The sequence below is a fragment of the Entelurus aequoreus genome, linkage group LG08 (genome assembly GCF_033978785.1).
Source record: "Entelurus aequoreus isolate RoL-2023_Sb linkage group LG08, RoL_Eaeq_v1.1, whole genome shotgun sequence".
In the NCBI taxonomy this organism is placed as follows: domain Eukaryota; kingdom Metazoa; phylum Chordata; class Actinopteri; order Syngnathiformes; family Syngnathidae; genus Entelurus; species Entelurus aequoreus.
Genome location: NC_084738.1, coordinates 32883026 through 32900795, shown reverse-complemented (window position 1 = coordinate 32900795; position 17770 = coordinate 32883026). Strand labels below are relative to the sequence as shown.

Genomic DNA, 17770 nt, shown 5'->3' with positions numbered 1-17770 from the left:
ATTTAATTCTGCTGTTGAACGAACGCGCCAAGGTTCTGAGAGTGATGCACAAAGTAAAACATCTTGCAACCTGTTCAGAAACAAAAGACCAAGAAAGCAAACACACACATTGAACATGGCAATTTATCGAAAATGATCGTGTTAATTTTCGTTTATAGTGTGATCACTTGACTTATTATCAGCCCAGGCCTAATTTCAGTACTGATTTACAATCACATGCTAATGTTCACCTCGCTGCACGTTTTAAGACCACACTATAACAATATTAACTGTCTGAAAATAGTGCTGCTGCAACACAGGGCACTATCATCTTACACCTATGTCAAGTTGTAATATAAACTTAATGCTTTATTACCAGTGTTGGGTTAGTTACTGAAAACCAGTAATGAGTTACAATTACTAGTTACTCCATTTCAAAAGTAACTCAGTTACTAACTCAGTTACTTACACCAAAAAGTAATGCGTTACTTTGAAAAGTAACTATTTAGTTACTTCTTTTTTTCTTTTCTTTTTTAAAAGCTCCCATTAATGCCCTTTAGCCTTCATTTCAGTACTGTTATTGCACTGGAGAATAATACAATGTGTTGATCAACTTGACATGCATTTGCATCACTGAACTCTGCTAAGCAATGTGGTCTACATACAACACACAAATAATGTGGTCTACATACAACACACAAACAATGTGGTCTACATACAACACACAAACAATGTGGTCTACATACAACACACAAACAATGTGGTCTACATACAACACACAAAGACAAAGATATGTTTCAAAGGCCAATTTATTTCAGGCCAGAACATATTGACAAAACTATTTTAAATAGCTGCAACATAATGGCACTTTAACTTGAACTTGAAGTAGATAGGATATTTGATCCAAGACACAACTTACATTTAACTAAAATGTTATTTTCTTTGTGCTCGACAAAAGAAAAGTATTGAGAATTTCTCCTTGTTAAAAAAATCGACTCTTGGCTTCGCCTTGATGTCTTGTTAGTTGTTATGAGAGTAGCGTTTATGTGTGTGCGTGTGTGTGTGGCCCTTTAAGATATGACAGCACGTGGGTGAGGGACGTCAGTGAGTGAGTGGGCGAGAGAAGTGAGGGACCGGCGACAGTGAGTGCTTGCAGGTGTTCTCTCTAGCTTGGTTGATGGCTGCGTCCAATAAAGTCACAAAGTTGCAACAAACCGCCGGGCTTGTCATTCACCCTTAGCTGTAAAGACCCTCTTCCGGGTAAAAGAGAAACTGGAAATTGTGATGTATCATGTTGTATGCTTGCATGTTCGAAATAAACTCAAACTCAACTCAACTCAACTCAAAGTGAAGGTTGTTAGCCCCGAAGGAACGTCTCCCCTGCGCTCCTCAACTACGGTATGAGAGTCCCCCCCTCCCCCACCCACAGAAAGCACATACGCCCTTTCTTTTCCATCGCAGCGCTGCCACAAAACACACTCAGATCTTCAGTTTCTAGCCGATACTACATAAAAAATAACGTAAAATAACGCAGTAACGCATCATGTAGTAACGGTAACTGAGTTACTGAATATAAAAAATAATGCGTTAGATTACTAGTTACCACCGAAACTAACGGCGTTAAAGTAACGCGTTACTTTGTAACGCGTTAGTCCCAACACTGTTTATTACTATGTATTTTTAATGACCAAGGTGAATGAGATGGGTTTTGAGGGAATGAAACGGTCTATTTTCGGTGAAAAAAGTCACTGATGGACAAAATATTTGAAAAGCAGAGCTGCGAATGCTGAATTGTAATATTCGGGCATCCACTGTAATTGATTTAATTGAGTTACTTATTTTATTATGTTAATTTTTCTTATAAACGATCCAAGTCAAACGGCATCTCCAAAAATAAGAACGGTTTGGACAAATATACATTTTCACTTTTTTTTTTTTTTTTTTTTTAAATGTTTGCACATTTTTATCAAAGTATAATGTGATCATCTTTGAAATAATACTTACAATTGTTTAAAAACAAAACAAGGTAACATCTTTAAAATAGTACTTACAAACATTATTTAAAAACAGAACAAGGTATTCTGCCAAATTGTATCCTAGATGTCTAAAAAAAAAAGGTTAAAACAATATTTTTTTTAAATAATCCAATTTTCGGTGTCAATTGAATCTGCCACATTCTTTATTGAGCTATAACTGGTTTAACTCCGGTAGGTTTTATAGTGGAGGTATGAGGGGGGGACAGGACACTCCAACTGAAATCTGCCTTTTCTGTTTGCTTTCATTGGAAGACACTCAGAAGAGGAAGAGCAAGTGGGACTCTGCCATCCCTGCCACCCTGTCCCAGCCTACACTCATCACCACCACGTCAGCCACCCTGCCGGCCGTCGTCTCCGTGACAACCACTGCCAGCGGCACCAAGACCACTGTCATTTCTGCAGTGGGCACCATTGTAAAGAAAGCCAAACAGTGAACCAGCAGTTGCGCAGGTGATGAGATGCAATCCAAACCGGGGCTCCTATGTTTGTCAAACATGTGATAGCATTGCATAAGACAGCAAACATTCCCTCACTACCTTCTATCTCTGGGATTATAAACTTTAATTCATCATTGGAATGGACTAAAGAACTCTACACTGCTATTATTTCATTCTTCTGCGTTGTCATCATTTGGTTCAAGCAGGCTGGCATCAGTTAAATGGAAATAGATGCAGAAAGGCGGAAATGTAAATGAGGAATGCATGTCTGCCATCCACAATGCTGGTGCAGAGGGGAATTTCTATTCTCGTCATTGTTATTGACTCATTTTGAGGTAAAAACATTTTTTACACATGTAAATATTATATTGTTGATAAAGTGAATAAATGGATCTGATGTTGCCTTTTCAGTCAAATCCCTGTTGTATTTTGGTAATATAAACACATTGACCATTTTGCTGCTTTTGCTGACGATGATCAAAAGGTGTCCATATGTAGTCGTTTTGTAGATTATTTTCCCTCTCCTCCGCTTCTGACTTCCATCTTAATGCTTCAAGAGTTCAGTTGACTGGCCGCACGAGTGTCACAGATTCTTTTGTGAGCAGCAAATAGTCTAATAACGTAACCTTTTGCACAGTAAGATATGAAATGTGAGCGTGAACTGTCAACAAAACAGTAATTTTAATTTAAATTTTAAATCAATACAATGCTAAAGCTGTGTTCTGAAAATATATTGTTGATGTTTACAGAATAGAGCGTATAGAAACACTATAAATTATTTTTTATGACCCACTGGAATGTACATTTAAGTTTAAACCACTATTTCCTAATATATTATTGAATTCCCTCTTGATTATAATTTATGCTGCAATTTCTTTTTTCGCAGCAAAAATCCATCAGCAGCTCTAACATCTATCTTCATCACCTATTTGGGAAGGATACTGTTACTATTCTAAAATAACAAATCCTGAAACTTTATGGTACCCCAGACTGATCATGGACTGTACTATATTTGCACCAGGTATTCCTTTTAATCTTCTACCTGAATATTATATAACTGTTGAATTGTAAAACTCTGTCACTGTTTACACCAAAGCACACCACTATGTGCAACAGAGGCTTAGTCACATGGGAAAACAAGGTGCAGCACACATTAGGAACTACAGTGTTCCCCCACCACTTTGAACTATTTTGTTTTTGTACAAATTGTATTACAAATTGTTGAATAACTCGCTTTAAAATCATACGTCTTTAGTTTATTAAGATCCCATTCATTCTGGGGCCCAACAAAATTATACAGACAAAGGGATAAAACAAAAACATCTTATCCATCAAAAACACAATACCAGGAAATCCTAGTATAAAGCATTTCAAAATAAAATCGCATTGTGAACTTAAAGCATATTATTTTAGTATACAACACAAGTCTCTCGTCTTTTACATATACAAATATCCATTCATATACACACATAAACTGTACAAATACAATTACGGTATGTAAATATACATATGTACATATCCATACTCAATATTTACATCTTATAACATGTCAAACTCAAGGCCCGCCACCTCATTTTATGTGGCCCGCAAAAGCCTGGAAATAATATCCTTCAAAGTACTTTATCTTTTCTTACAAAATGTATTTGTTCTTTCCATTTTAACATTTTAAAAAGTACATTTACTGCGTGCAATTGCATATCTTTTAAACTTTAATATTATCTAATAATGCAACATAAATATTATACAGTCAGACATTTTTTGTTAAAATAAATAAATACTTGAATATCTGCTTGACCTATGAGTTCAAATCAAGTTATCAAATTGTAAACTGTAAAAAAATAATAGATTTTACAGTAAAATTCTGGTGATGGAGCTGCCAGTTTTTACCGTAATAAACATATATTTTATGGTAAAGAATTGGCAGGTCAGTTGCATGGATATTACCGTAAAAAATCAGTAGTATTGTTTTTCCAGTCCATTTACAGTAATATGCTGTAAAAACCACCGACAAATTTTACAGTAAAATTCTGGTGACTAAGCTGCTAGTTTTTTTAGTCAAATTTAAAGTTTTTTTTACAGGGTATGTGGCAATTATGTAATATCATGAGACTAATCCTTTTACATTTACATCCATACATTATTCACTGGTACACGTGGCACTCAATGAAAACAAGATTTTTATGCCTGAACATATATAACATCCGATATACTGTAAATATTTATGTGTTATATCTTAGTTTTAGCCCAAAAAAATACATACATTCATCGGTATGTAATAATATGCACAGTCAGACTAACAAGTATTTTTATTTTAACAAAAAAATATTGGAATATATGTTAATGTTTGTTGCACGATCAGATAATAGTAAAGTTAAATACAACTACATGCAATATTTCTGTCAAATTTGAAAAAATGTATACATTTAGCAAGAATGATGAAATGGTTTTTAAGTTGTCGCGAACCAAATAAAACGATGTGGCGGGCCGCATCTGTCCCCCGGGCCTTAAATTTGACATGATTTTTTTAAAGTGTATGAAGCATAGGAAGTGTTTAAAAAGGTGTGTGTAGGGCATATAAATATGTTAAATGCATATAATATTCATATAATTCCTTAAATAGCGTCCGTAACGTAACCCCTGCGATAATCATAGGAACACTGTACTGTAAATATATCAGAGTACATACAAATGTATGTTAACAGATTATATTTCAAATGCATTTATTAATGTGAAACATTACATTTTCACATGCACAGTTGTATTTTGTTGTGTGTCATCACATGAATTCACCCCTATGGCCACTCTTGTTTGTGTGTCAGTAAGTTATATTACATACACGTTTAACAAAGGTTTTGTAGTTGTTGGTTGTAAATTTCACTGAAATGTCACCAAGGTCCGCTGGAGCTAATTTATCATTTTGGGGCGGTCAAAGGGGATGGGTGTGGGGGGGGGGGGGGGGGGGGGGGGGCATTCATCCATGAATGAACTCCGTCAGTAGAAAGCAGGCACAGTTTTTTTTATGTAAATTAGTGAGGAGTTAACCAGAGTGGGATCAGACTTTACTGTGCAAGTGGAGCGATAACTGTCTCAAGTCTGCAGTTAGCTCTTGCGTGGACCTTCATGCTGCCACTTCACCAGGACAACATCTAGTTCCTAGTAAGTAACATTTCAAGTCATAGTTGCATTGTTTTCAGAGGACACTGTCAAGGTTATTGCAATTGAGTATTTGAGTTGAGAGTTTTCTCTTTATCATACTGTAAGTTTTGAAGGGGTTATAAAGAGATCAATTAAGACTCAATCCCATTAGGGGTCATTGATACATGTATTGAACTGATTATGATGCTTTAAATCAGTAATTAAGTGTTTTGTTGTTTTCAGCATGAGACAAATATTTGCAGTTACTATGCTGCTCCTGCTTACAGTACACTATGGAAAGTTAATGTTGTAAAAACTGAATAGTATTCACACAATTGTTATTGTGCAACACAATTATTAATAGGGTGGAATGTTGTTAATATGCTTGCCTCAGGACAGGGTTTGGGTATCTGTGTGTGGGGTTTGCAGGTTTCCCATGTGCATGCATGGGATTTTTATCCGGTAATGCAGGCTTCCTTCATAATTCTGTAGATATGCACTTCAGATTAATTACTTAAATCAGTGCAATTCAACTTGCGAGAATCTCAGTTTTTATTTATATTTGAACAAAAACTTTAGCACTTTTTGCTAGGTGGTATGATAATGGTTAGCATTTTAACCATTCTCCTGTTAATTAGCACAGTATATACTCCATACCATCATTGCATGATGTAAAATCACTAGAGAAAAGTAGTTGCACTTTTAGGAGTTAACGTTGTCTTGTTTGGTCCCAATTCTTTGCTAATTGTTGGCATGTTCACCCTTTAGCTATTTTACTCATTTGAATTTGCATACTATAACATTTATATAGAACTTACTTTTGGTACAAATGCTGCGTTCCATTCACCTCAGAAGCTGGAGCTGAGAATGGTGTCACGAACGAGTTCTGAACATTTCAGCTACAAAGTCGGAAATCAAGACGGTGAAGGGAGGGGAACTTTTTCTCCTTCGCGTGTTCGTTTAATCTACAAACCCCGTTTCCATATGAGTTGGGAAATTGTGTTAGATGTAAATATAAACGGAATACAATGATTTGCAAATCCTTTTCAACCCATATTCAATTGAATGCACTACAAAGACAAGATATTTGATGTTCAAACTCATAAACTTTATTTTTTTTTTGCAAATAATAATTAACTTAGAATTTCATGGCTGCAACACGTGCCAAAGTAGTTGGGAAAGGGCATGTTCACCACTGTGTTACATGGCCTTTCCTTTTAACAACATTCAGTAAACGTTTGGGAACTGAGGAGACACATTTTTTAAGCTTCTCAGGTGGAATTCTTTCCCATTCTTGCTTGATGTGCAGCTTAAGTTGTTCAACAGTCCGGGGGTCTCCATTGTGGTATTTTAGGCTTCATAATGCGCCACACATTTTCAATAGGGGACGGTATAGCTCGGTTGGTAGAGCGGCCGTGCCAGCAACTTGAGGGTTGCAGGTTCGATCCCCGCTTCCGCCATCCTAGTCACTGCCGTTGTGTCCTTGGGCAAGACACTTTACCCACCTGCTCCCAGTGCCACCCACACTGGTTTAAATGTAACTTAGATATTGGGTTTCACAATGTAAAGCGCTTTGAGTCACTTGAGAAAAAGCGCTATATAAATGTAATTCACTTCACTTCACTTCAGGTCTGGACTACAGGCAGGCCAGTCTAGTACCCGCACTCTTTTACTATGAAGCCACGTTGATGTAACACGTGGATTGGCATTGTCTTGCTGAAATAAGCAGGGGTGTGCATGATAACGTTGCTTGGATGGCAACATATGTTGATCCAAAACCTGTATGTACCTTTCAGCATTAATGGCGCCTTCACAGATGTGTAAGTTACCCATGTCTTGGGCACTAATACACCCCCATACCATCACTGATGCTGGCTTTTCAACTTTGCGCCTATAACAATCCGGATGGTTCCTTTCCTCTTTGGTCCGGAGGACACAACGTCCACAGTTTCCAAAAACAATTTGAAATGTGGAATCGTCAGACCACAGAACACTTTTCCACTTTGTATCAGTCCATCTTAGATGAGCTCAGGCCCAGCGAAGCCGACAGCGTTTCTGGGTGTTGTTGATAAACGGTTTTCGCCTTGCATAGGAGAGTTTTAACTTGCACTTACAGATGTAGCGACCAACTATAGTTACTGACAGTGGGTTTCTGAAGTGTTCCTGAGCCCATGTGGTGATATCCTTTACACACTGACGTCACTTGTTGATGCAGTACAGCCTGAGGGATCGAAGGTCACGGGCTTAGCTGCTTACATGCAGTGATTTCTCCAGATTCTCTGAACCCTTTGATGATATTACGAACCGTAAATTCCTTGCAATAGCTGGTTAAGAAAGGTTTTTCTTAAACTGTTAGACAATTTGCTCACGCATTTGTTGACAAAGTGGTGACCCTCGCCCCATCCTTGTTTGTCAATGACTGAGCATTTCATGGAATCTACTTTTATACCCAATCATGGCACCCACCTGTTCCCAATTTGCCTGTTCACCTGTGGGATGTTCCAAATAAGTGTTTGATGAGCATTCCTCAACTTTATCAGTATTTATTGCCACCTTTCCCAACTTCTTTGTCACGTGTTGCTGGTATCAAATTCTAAAGTTAATGATTATTTGCACAAAAAAAAAGTGTATCAGTTTGAACATCAAATATGTTGTCTTTGTAGCATATTCAACTGAATATGGGTTGAAAATGATTTGCAAATCATTCTATTCCGCTGAACATTTTCCTGAGGGAACTCTCCTGCAGGAGTCAATAAAGTACTATCTATATTTACATCTAACACAATTTCCCAACTCATATGGAAACAGGGTTTGTATAATAAAGCTCACAAAGTCTAAGATTTATTTTACAATGTGATTGACTGAATAAGAAGATAGTACATCCCAGGAGAGAGACCGTCTCATCAAACGAACCAAGCAGTCTGTCAGCAAGAAGAAGTCTGGTCACTCTTATTCTCTCTCAGCAAGCCTTGGTCAGCAGAGGTCCTTTGTGATCGCCCAACATCAGTCCATTCTTATCTCCACACCATTTGGCTCGGTCTTGTAGAACTTTCTCACGATCATGTTATCTCCAGTATCCCTTGACCGTTTGATGCTCAAGTAGATAGCATTGGCTCAAACTTCCTGATAACCACATGTTTATGACTGTGACCCAAAGGTTACCGTCAGGCTAATTACATTTGAAAAGATTTAATCTGACACAAAGAAACACAGGTTCTTTGCAAAATAAACTGAAGCATTAAGAGGGCTTTAAGAAGAAACACTTAGAAATGGATATTATTCCTATATCATCACAAAATCTAATAACACGACATACAGTCGTAGTCAAAAGTTTACATACACTTGTAAAGAACATAATGTCATGGCTGTCTTGAGTTTCCAATAATTCCAACAAAAAAAGGAGAATTACCTCCAAATTCTTCAGAACAACCTAAAATCATCAGCCCGGAGGTTGGGTCTTGGGCGCATTTGGGTGTTCCAACAGGACAATGACCCCAAACACACGTCAAAAGTGGTAAAGGAATGGCTAAATCAGGCTAGAATTAAGGTTTTAGAATGGCCTTCCCAAAGTCCTGACTTAAACGTGTAGACAATGCTGAAGAAACAAGTCCATGTCAGAAAACCAACACATTTAGCTGAACTGCACCAATTTTGTCAAGAGGAGTGGTCAAAAATTCTACCAGAAGCTTGTGGATGGCTACCAAAAGCGCCTTATTGCAGTGAAACTTGCCAAGTGACATGCAACCAAATATTAACATTGCTGTATGTATACTTTTGACCCAGCTGATTTGGTCACATTTTCAGTAGACCCATAATAAATTCATAAAAGAACTAAACTTCATGAATATTTTTTGTGACCAACAAGTATGTGCTCCAATCACTCTATCATAAAAAAATAAGAGTTGTAGAAATTATTGGAAACTTAAGACAGTCATGACATTATGTTCTTTACAAGTGTATGTAAACTTTTGACCACGACTGTACATGCACAATACAACTTACACCTATCATCATTACATACAGTATGTTTGTATACATATACGCACACGTATCTATATATGTATTTATCCACATGCACTCACTATATATAGACATAACTACATTTTCTATTAATATTTGACATTAACATGCTAATCTTACTAATACATTTCTTCATCCAAAAAAGCTCTTGTTGTGCTTCCCTCTGTCTGAATATAAATAACTTTTGGCAAATATGCTGTCATGTTGCAACCTTCAAACATGGAGAGGAAATTCAAAGATGCCTTTGCTAGTGATGTTGTATGCATACTGCTGATTTAGTCCGACACAAACTAGTCATAAGTGCTAATGACGGATATTACGGGAGCTTCTATTATTATTTACACTTTGAGCAGCCATCTTTGAGAACCAAGGTGGTGGGGATTGTCCGACCTTTCGAGTAGGAAATCCAACCTTGGGGGGAAGTTCCAGGTGAAACTTATGACTAGGATCCAGGAAATTCTGAATTCCAAGTACAAACTACTATCTTGTAAGGTTTTAGCTATTTGTGTTAAATACCAAATAGAGTACATTTTCCCACATGTTTATTACTTCAACTGATGCATAACCATTCTCAAAGGTCACCTCATTCAGGACTTCCCTGCTTAATTAATTAATTCCCAGAATTTTCCTTACTTCCACATTTCTCAGTGTTGTGATTCTTTAATTATTGTCTGCAGCATTTCAGCTCTGCAGCATTCACATGTTATTTCTTAAAATGCATTTTATTTAGTTTTTTACACCAAGTAAATTCATATGAAGATACTTAATGAGTGGGTGGGGCATGTGATTGACAGGATTGATGTTAGATAAAGTAAATCAATTTACAAGTAAAATTAACTCCCACGTCTCATACCTTTTTAATATAATTAAAATGGCTGTTTAGAGACCAGCATCGCTACCAACGTTTCCAGCAGGAAAAAGCAGGGGAGGAGTTCTAATCTGCAGAAGTTGTACTCCCCCCTGAGAAAGAAGTTAGCTATTGTAGTAAAGCCGATCTGGTTGCTAGGGCCTGAACTTTGTATGCCACAGTTGTCTATTGTGGTATGTACACTGTGTGGAAAAAAGGACTGCTCTCACCTCTCAACTGGATTAACTCATTGCTTCCCAGATGTGTCAGAATGCCAAAATGTCTTTCTTGCTATCTGTCACGGCACCACTTTATCCTAAATCAGGCATTTACCGGAAATTTAATATAATGACATGTTGTCATGTGACCTCAGTGATTTTAAATGTAAATAACTTAACATTAGGGGGTTTAGTATGACAGTAGTCATTGGTTTAGTCAAAGTATCGTATGTAAAAAGTAGTTGTATTCAAAACTAAACTGTAAATGAAGATGCTTGTTTTTTACATTGTAATACAGTAAATGTACAATTCCCACCCCCTAATTCAGAATTTCAAACCCAGGCAGTTATACTGTTTACATGTTTTTTTTCTGAAAAGGCCCCGACATTTTCGGACCTGATTGGAAAAATTTGGACACCCCTGCCCTAACATAGCTAACATTCTTAAGCGTCATACAAGCGTAAAAATAAGTTAACTACTGTCAAGAGGAACATTTTTAACGTGACATTAATAATAAAGATGTATGATAGCAGCTGGGATAGGCTCATGCACCCCCTGCGATCCCGAGAGGGATAAGGGGTAGAAAATGGATGGTTATGATGGTACTGAATTAAAATGTTGTTTACATATGAATACAGATGTGTATGCATTTATGTATGCATGTATATTGACAATAGGGCATCATTGAAGTATATAATACATATACAAATGTGAACAATTTGGGCAAAACCAGGTCGGATACATGCATTTTCTAGTAATTTGTAAAAGGGCAGTATATTGTTCATCATAATATTGTTATGAATATAATTACTTTTGCTTTTTTGATTCTCATTCGTCTTAAATTTATGCAAAGACTTATAATCCCTGCCTAAATGTATATTTTCATTATTTTGTAATATTACTATTTTTTAAATGCACTTTGCTCTAATGCTGGTCACCTGTCTACCACTAAAATAAAGTAAATAAAATAAATATATGTAAACATAATTATAGGCCTACTAAATATTTCTGTATATACAGTATTAATGCATTTATACGCAGTTATTCTTATTCCATAATTGTTCATTATTTCATTACATGAGCCCATTTAAATAGGGCTCATGTGATGCAGTCATTAGACCTGGTTACAAAAGCGATAATGGGAAAGTCAAAGGAACTCAGCACAGATCTGAAAAAACAAATCATTGACTTGAACAAGTCAGGAAAGTCTACTTGGAGCCATTTCAAAGCAGCTTAAGGTCCCAAGAGCCACTGTGCACACAATTGTTCATAAGTATAAAGTACATGGCACAGTTTTGTCACTGCCACGATCAGGAAGAAAACGCAAATTATCACCTGCTGCTAAGAGAAAATTTGTAATTTTAAAATATTAAAAAGTAGTTACACAATTGCAGGCTTGTTCACTCGATATTGATTTGTACTATTCCCTCTGTGACTTTCACCAAGTCCCAGACTCTCACGTTGGTCTCTCTTTTCACAGCATACAAAGATATACAATATACTAATACAGTAATACCAATTTAAATTGTGATGTCTGCTGTCTAGGAAGATGCTTTGTTTACATACAGTATAGATGAGGGGATGTGAGATCTTAACACAAGTAGACTCTCAAAACATATACTAGTGCTAAGTGCAATTAGATTACTGTTTACCTTGGGTTTGCTAAATCAGCAGTTCTTAAACTGGGGTCCAGGGACCTCTTGGGGGCTGAGAGCCTTACGTTGGGGTCAGCACAAAAGTTTGCAATAATGTTTTGAAATTGTGGCGAATTGGTAAAAAGTGCATAACTATGAATAGTAACCATGAAGCCAAAAATATTCTAACTCTTCACTTTGTTGGGAAACACAATTTTTTACTGCTGATCTACAAACCCCGTTTCCATATGAGTTGGGAAATTGTGTTAGATGTAAATATAAACGGAACACAATGATTTGCAAATCCTTTACAACCCATATTCAATTGAATGCACTACAAAGACAAGATATTTGATGTTCAAACTCATAAACTTTATTTTTTTTTTGCAAATAATAATTAACTTAGAATTTCATGGCTGCAACACGTGCCAAAGTAGTTGGGAAAGGGCATGTTCACCACTGTGTTACATGGCCTTTCCTTTTAACAACATTCAGTAAACGTTTGGGAACTGAGGAGACACATTTTTTAAGCTTCTCAGGTGGAATTCTTTCCCATTCTTGCTTGATGTACAGCTTAAGTTGTTCAACAGTCCGGGGGTCTCCGTTGTGGTATTTTAGGGTTCATAATGCGCCACACATTGTCAATGGGAGACAAGTCTGGACTACAGGCAGGCCAGTCTAGTACCCGCACTCTTTTACTATGAAGCCACGTTGATGTAACACGTGGCTTGGTATTGTCTTGCTTAAATAAGCAGGGGCGTCCATGGTAACGTTGCTTGGATGGCAACATATGTTGCTCCAAAACCTGTATGTACCTTTCAGCATTAATGGCACCTTCACAGATGTGTAAGTTACCCATGTCTTGGGCACTAATACACCCCCATACCATCACAGATGCTGGCTTTTCAACTTTGCGCCTATAACAATCCGGATGGTTCTTTTCCTCTTTGGTCCGGAGGACACGACGTCCACAGTTTCCAAAAACAATTGGAAATGTGGACTACAGAACACTTTTCCACTTTGTATCAGTCCATCTTAAATGAGCTCAGGCCCAGCGAAGCCGACGGCGTTTCTGGGTGTTGTTGATAAACGGTTTTTGCCTAGCATAGGAGAGTTTGAACTTGCACTTACAGATGTAGCGACCAACTGTAGTTACTGACAGTGGGTTTCTGAAGTGTTCCTGAGCCCATGTGGTGATATCCTTTACACACTGATGTCACTTGTTGATGCAGTACAGCCTGAGGGATCGAAGGTCACAGGCTTAGCTGCTTACGTGCAGTGATTTCTCCAGATTCTCTGAACCCTTTGATGATATTACGGACCGTAGATGGTGAAATCCCTAAATTCCTTGCAATAGCTGGTTGAGAAAGGTTTTTCTTAAACTGTTCAACAATTTGCTCACGCATTTGTTGACAAAGTGGTGACCCTCGCCCCATCCTTGTTTGTGAATGACTGAGCACTTCATGGAATCTACTTTTATACCCAATCATGGCACCCACCTGTTCCCAATTTGCCTGTTCACCTGTGGGATGTTCCAAATAAGTGTTTGATGATCATTCCTCAACTTTATCAGTATTTATTGCCACCTTTCCCAACTTCTTTGTCACGTGTTGCTGGCATCAAATTCTAAAGTTAATGATTATTTGTAAAAAAAAAAAAAAAAGTTTATCAGTTTGAACATCAAATATGTTGTCTTTGTTGCATATTCAACTGAATATGGGTTGAATTTGATTTGCAAATCATTGTATTCCGTTTATATTTACATCTAACACAATTTCCCAACTCATATGGAAACGGGGTTTGTAAATAATGGACAAAAATGTAGGTCCATCCACTTCAACAGAGGTTGTAAAAGCCACACCGGCAAAGCTTTGAGAACCTGCCAAAAGTTATATGTAGTTTGGTTTTATTGGGAACAATGATTAAGGCCAAAATGTGCCCTCAGGTGCTTGCAAACTAACCAATGAAGTGAAGGCCTGATTAAAACTGTTACAATGTTCTCTTTTTGCCAGCAATTTTTGGATATCCCTGGCTGATAGCATAACACATTTTGTGATTCCTTTTTGCGTGTATTACTGAAAATTACTACACTTTTATGTGATTTAATTAACAGATTTTAGTTAAATAATTTGTCTTTCATTCAAGAAGTATTTAAAACTGGTTTCGCAATAGCATTGAGACTGCAAATGATTAACATTTTTAACTATCACTTAAAACTCCGGATAACTCTTGACTCAGTCTGTGAATATGTGCATACAGTATTTGATGAAAAGGACATATTGCTCCAATTGGGATTACTCAATGCTGTGTCATTGTCGGTATTTGTTCATAGACATAATAAGCTGATGTGTCACACCAACTAAATTGATATATGTTCACTACATACGTATAGCATCTTATTTTTGTCTGTTTTGTGGAATTCTTTTTACAACTCTTTCAGAATAAGAGTATGTGCCAAAAACAGATTATATAGACTAGACGTCATGAGTACCCTTCTACTAAATACAATGACACTAAAGGATACTGTGTCTGTAATGACTAACAGAAAGGCTATGTACTTGAAAAATGTAGTAAGCTGAGCTCCAAGCTACTGTCGATTAAATATAGCTAAGTTACAGGTGAAGCTACCCCCAGGGAATTGTAGCAAACTACCGGGCAAAAGTAGCTTGCCACGTCGGTATATTGGGGCGGTATAGCTCGGTTGGTAGAGCGGCTGTGCCAGCAACTTGAGGGATGCAGGTTCGATAACCGCTTCCGCCATCCTAGTCACTGCTGTTGTGTCCTTGGGCAAGACACTTTACCCACCTGCTCCCAGTGCCACCCACACTGGTTTAAATGTAACTTAGATATTGGGTTTCACTATGTAAAGCGCTTTGAGTCGCTAGAGAAAAGCGCTATATAAATATAATTCACTTCACTCACGTCAACACTACATATATATAAATATATATCTCAACTTAACATACAACTTTCCACCAAAATAGGCCAAGAAAAAATGCTCAGCTTGCTTTTTTATTATAATAATTTAAGGATTTAACGGTATAAAATCTCACAGTACAATATTATCACAGGAATAAAGCCACAGTACGATATTATTAAGATATATGTCCAAAACAAAATGCCATAGTGTGTAAAATGAAGTGGCAGGAATATTTAGGATTACACACCTACTGTAAGTGAACACAAATATAATGCTCAAATGATCTAATCATATTTATTACTACAAAGATGTATTGTAAGTGCAAAGATTGTGCAGGAACATCCACTGTTTCAAGAAAAAATTGAACAAAACTTACATTTGAGTGTCTTAAAGTGACAATGTAAACAGTGTAACAAGAGTAAAACAGTAATGTTCACTTTAGCGTCTTTCAACTTTTACTTTATGAGAAGCTGTGTCCTCTACAGTGAACATGTTTATATCACTCTTAAAAACTATGTTTCTCAGAAAAGTTAACTAACGATATAACTTTTAATAACAGTTTTTCAGTTTACTTTTATTTCCTGCGTTGAACAGAATTTTTGGGTGATTTCCCAGAATGCAGACTTTCTTACCTCTGTCAAAAAAGTTATGTTTTCACCAGGTTTTGTTTGTCTGTTTATTAGTAACATAACTCAAACAGTTATGGACAGATCTTGATGACGTTTTCAGGAAATGTAAAAAAAACCTATTCATGTTATCTACAACGAGTACGAACACACTTCACTTCTACAGCATTCTACGCCCTGACCTTGGCGGTCCCGCGCTGTGCAGAGGATTCTGGGAGATGTAGTTTATTTTCCGGCCAGAAAAAAATAAACTCACGAATATTGTGAAGACTTTGAAATTGAAATACCATGGTATCTACAATACCATTATATTCCTCTAATAAACACAAACTAAACATGCCCTCTGTCTGACTTTTTAACATTTTAACATGTATTTTAACTTGCAAAGTTACGGTACCATGTACAAAATGAGGGTAAACACACTAGAGACTAATTAAGTAAAAGGGAGTGAAACAATGATAAAAAATTTAAATAAACACCAAAATATATACTCTCAATTGAAAAGGAAAATTTTCAGCAGAGGATAAATGACTGTTTCAGCACAACCCACAGTGGCAAAATGACAAAAACCTGGCTGACCAAAGGAAAAGTACAAAACATTTGTCTCACAACACAGACATTAGAAAACTCCATCTTTACATGAACCGAACTCAATAAACCTGAACATATTTTTCTGCCAGGACTGCATCCTATATAACTTTTAAGTGTGTAACTAAGCAGCATGTGTTGACAAATGAGCACAAAACAGGCGAAAATAATGTTTCATGTTCCACCACTCATGTCTCCGACTGCTCGCCAACATGCTCTCGGAGCAAACGACGCAGCAAATGTCCCGCTGCCTTTTCTTTCTTAATCTTCTATGCCAGTTTTTCTTAATCATAGTTGGGCCACGAGCACCACCTAGAGGGCCGCAAAAAAATAGCTGTTTGTCAGCTGTGGTCCGTATGAGCCTCAGCGGTACTCAGTTGTAATACACTTTTACACCACTTGTGGCAGTAATAACAATATCAAACAAACAGAAGAAGTCTTAAGCTAAAGTCATAGAGAAGTTTCTTCAGTGCAAAAATTATGACTAAATGGGTTGAAGCTGTATTTTTTTTAACTTTACATATATTTTATTGACAGTTTATTTAAGATGTTTTTGTCTTTGCCCTGCACAATTGTATCTATGAGTCCCATCATTTTGCAGAATATTTGATAGTATTTATTTTTGGAAATCAGCCTAACCCAAGCCTTGATAATAATATTTGTGATGAACACATGCTTTCATATCATTTGACAACATTGTAAACCTGTTGAATTGTAAGTTGGTTAGATATCCAAAACCCAAAACCGGAGAAGTTGGCACGTTGTGTAAATCATAAATAAAAACAGAATACAATGATTTGCAAATCCTATTCAACTTATATTCAATTGAATAGACGGCAAAGACAAGATACTTAACGTTCGAACTGGTAAACTTTATTTTTTATTTTGAAAAGGTGTGTCCAAACTTTTGGTCTGTACTGTATATATATATATATATATATATATATATATATATATATATATATATATATATATATATATATATATATATATATATATATATATATATATATATATATATATGTGTATGTATATATATATGTATGTATATGTATATACTGTATATATATGTATATATGAGTGTGTTCATTTATTTTATATGCAATTTAGTTAAGAAACATTCATTATTAATATGTATTTATTGAGTTAGAATTAATTTATTTTAGCACTGCGTAATTGTATGTAAATTTATTCTTCATCAGTTTTTAGAGCCCCTTCTTTTGCAGTTTATTTGATCAGTATTCATTTTTACAATCAGCCTGACCTAGGCCTTGTTAAAAATATTTGTGATTAACACAAGGTTTCATATCATTTGACAAGTTTAAACTGT

General features: G+C 36.4%; 2 protein-coding genes across 6 annotated transcripts in view; both read left to right on the top strand.

Moving 5' to 3' along the window:
- The window catches only part of sap30bp (SAP30 binding protein), a 51261-nt gene extending 48401 nt beyond the window's left edge, over positions 1-2860 (top strand). For all 4 annotated transcript variants that reach the window (XM_062056304.1, XM_062056302.1, XM_062056306.1 and 1 more), the window contains one exon: positions 2268-2860. In XM_062056304.1, coding sequence (XP_061912288.1) covers positions 2268-2449 — 182 coding nt within the window. In that variant the 3' untranslated portion in view covers positions 2450-2860. The remainder of the gene's footprint in view (positions 1-2267) is intronic.
- Positions 2861-3464: 604 nt separating this feature from the next.
- Positions 3465-17770, top strand: part of itgb4 (integrin, beta 4) — a 76409-nt gene continuing 62103 nt past the window's right edge. The window contains exon 1 of one of the 2 annotated variants that reach the window (XM_062056297.1): positions 3465-3473. The gene's annotated coding sequence lies outside the window, so the exon portion shown is untranslated. Of the gene's footprint in view, positions 3474-5473; positions 5609-17770 lie in introns of those variants that run through there. The other variant, XM_062056296.1, reaches the window with a different exon arrangement.